Source organism: Aspergillus brasiliensis (genome assembly GCF_001889945.1).
Source record: "Aspergillus brasiliensis CBS 101740 unplaced genomic scaffold ASPBRscaffold_42, whole genome shotgun sequence".
Classification (NCBI taxonomy): Eukaryota; Fungi; Ascomycota; class Eurotiomycetes; order Eurotiales; family Aspergillaceae; genus Aspergillus; species Aspergillus brasiliensis.
In genome coordinates, this window is record NW_027137483.1 from 26,696 (window position 1) to 29,817 (window position 3,122).

At 51.0% G+C, this 3,122-nt stretch overlaps 1 protein-coding gene across 1 annotated transcript; it reads left to right on the forward strand.

The window, feature by feature from the left end:
* Positions 1–2,786: 2,786 nt before the first annotated feature.
* ASPBRDRAFT_671987 (uncharacterized protein) lies at positions 2,787–3,122 on the forward strand (the record flags this gene model as incomplete). The annotated part of the gene is made up of 1 exon (XM_067628852.1): positions 2,787–3,122. A coding segment is annotated over one exon (336 nt), but the record flags the coding sequence as incomplete, so codon positions are not given.

A 3,122-nucleotide genomic window follows, 5' to 3' on the forward strand; every position in this document is an offset into this window, starting at 1 on the left:
TTCCATCCCTGCCCTCGATTTCATGACGTTCAACTGTAAGAAGCGAAGGTTTGCTGTCATTGGAATGGACTGGGGTTAGGGGATGCCAAGCATACCCGGTCGCCTGTTGGGTGTTTCCATTGCAGTCTGAGCATCTTGGTCTTATTCCTGGAAAGCAGTGACGCTGGTTGTGGTGACCTGCGCAATGTCCACACTTCACGCGTTCCTTGCATGACCAGGCTAGGTGGCCAAACTGTTGGCAGCGGCGGCACCTCTTCTTCTCCACCCGGTAGGGTTCCACGCTCCCGATGAACCTTTGCCCCACTAACAGTCCATTATCGATAATCCATTCTGCTACCTCCGGTGAATCCAACCAGACCCCCATCGAGGCTGATTTCCTTAAAGGCATGTCCCTCTTCTTCAACCATGCAATATCTTCGACCTAGAATTTCTTGTCATGGAGTTTATTCTCAGCCATCATCTTCTTGATTCCCTGTTTCTTGTTTCCTTCTAGTTCAAAGTCCTTAGTTGGGACTCGGTGAACCATGATCCCAAACCAGGGCCTTCCTACTTTAGTGTTGTTTCCCAACTCCTCCAGCCACTCGGTGCTGTTCCGGGCTGTCTCCACAGACTGGGTGTCCCGGAATCAGATGACATACCCCGTTTTTGTAGTACTAATGCCCGCGACTTGCACTTCTCTGGTGGTCTCTGCGTTCAGCAGGGCGGTCCTGAGGTGCGTGTTCGCTGCTTCGGTGGGCAGGGCTCTTGAGAATCGGTCATTATCGATATCTTGATTAAGGGTTGGTGCGGTACTAATTTGAACACAGTTGGGTTCCTTCCTGGGGCGCGGGACGGTTCTCGCGGGGTCTGGCTGAGGGTTGCTAGCAGCCACTTCCACCCAGGATCTGTTCGCGGGGGTATTCAGCGGTTGGGCCTCCAGTTTGGCTTGTAGGGCCTAGATCTGTTCCTGTAGTTCCTTATTGTGGGTTCGCAGGAGCTGTTGTTCGGCTTTCAGTTCTTGGACCTCCGCCCTTACTGTCTCAATTATTTCGGTCTGGTGTTTGAGTGCCTCATTGAAGCTGTTGAAATACTGTCGGACATCTTGGTTTGTCACCCGCCCGTTGCTTTCTCCGCCGGTCGCAAATTCAGGGTTCGCAATCGGCTCATTTTCCTCTCCATCGAGGCCTCGCCTGCGGCGTTTTCTTGCTGCTGCGATCCTTGGGCGAAAGTCATAGTCGCTGAAAATTGTCGCTGTTTTTGGGTATTTGTGGGATGGGATTCGGTAACCCCTGCGGGCGGGATCGCCATCGGGCCGAGACTAGTGCTCGCTCGGCACACACAATGACAGTCACAACACCTCAATAACTCGCGATCGTTTAATGTCCGGATTTCTCTCTTCAACGATCTTTCCGTTCAATGATTCTTACAGATGATTGACCCTGGTTTGGCCCTGGTTTTCCCCTTGCTCTTCGCTCGCCCGAGATATAGGCGGTCTCGAAATTCCTCTGACCTTCAGACACCTGACTATTGTTTCCCAGCCCCACTGCCAAGATCTTAGCGCGAGCCGATTATTTGAGCAGTTCTCGATTTCAGAACCTGCCCGTGGGTTCTTGGCGGGTACCCATGGGTTAACCCATTTGACCCCAGCGTTAGTATAATGCCAGCATAAAAATGATTAGTCACTAGCGGTAATTTTAGTATTAGATACTTATCACACTATTCTAGCGGCAAAACATTTGTTCTGACACCTTTATGATTATATATATATATTTAGTCTCCACTGCTACACTCACATAAATGTTACTTTAGTTTTGCCTCAGACGCCGGTTCTGCCAAATCGTTCAGCCATCTGTCGCCCATGAATGCTCATTAGACCTCTAATAATCTCTTACCTCCAGCTAACCATGAACTGGAAGCATGAAATTGGCGTTTTCTTACTGTCCTGTGGCGGGGATGCGTACGGGTTTTCCGGGTTGGGTCGGGTTTGGGGTACCCGCGGGTTGACTGAAGCGCAACAAATTGACAGGTCACAAAACAATAACGCGACCAAAAAAAAAAAGGAGGACCACCTTGCCTATATATCATGAGTCCTCATTCAAAGCACGATAATGAGGTATAGCCATGGCCTCTGCCATTTCATACTCACTGAGATCGATGGCTCATACATTCAGCCCGGTGCTATCAATAGAGCCATCATCCGATGCGTTCCTAGACTCAGACTTCCGAATATCGGTAAAAGTTCTTCAAGCCAGCGCTCTTGGTCTTCTGCTGAAATATAACTAGCCTTTTCCACGGTCAAGCGAGAGCCTTGATGTCCTTGCCGAAAAGCCTCCACCAACCCTGAGACGCGTCGGATCTGACCGCAGAAAAAACTGGGTTCTTTTCGAGCCAGCCCAAGAGGATGACTTCATAACTTGGTGGCTCGACACTGAATATGGTCGACAATTAAACAGACACGGACGTGCCCGGACCAGATGGCTGAACTGAGCTTGGCTGGTCCAGCAATTCAAGATCCCGTCACGGTTGGTATGGTACAACGATTCTACCCCGCCCGTTCATGAGCCAATCATCGAGTTCTCTATGATACATGGTGACGTGGCGAGGATACCAGGCCGCAGGGCTATCTTGTTCCGATGGCTGACGGTCGGGGGGCTGTGGCGGTCGGGCGAATTCAGCCTTGCAGGATGTGTAGTTTCTGGCTTATTACCCCTCTTCCGACGGAAATGTGAATATATGGCATCCTTCAGCACACCGTTGGTCGTGAAACTGTCTTATCACACATCTGGTCCATCTACGACATGCAGACTATGGCTTCTCTCAAGGATGAAGATTACACAGTTGCTTGGATCTGTGCCTTGCCTCTCGAGGCGACGGCAGCCCGTGTCATGTTGGACAGAACCCACAGCTCACCTTCACGGCCCAATGACTCGAACGCGTACGACTTCGGGGAACTGAATGGCCATTACATAGTCATTGCCTACCTGCCAAATGGCGTGTACGGGGCAGTATCTGCCGCTGCTGTTGCAGCTCGCATGCATGTGACTTTTCCCCGCCTTCAGTTTGCACTTATGGTAGGAATTGGAGGCGGGGTCCCAAGAAAGAGCCATGACATTCGATTAGGCGACGTCGTTGTCGGCAAGCCC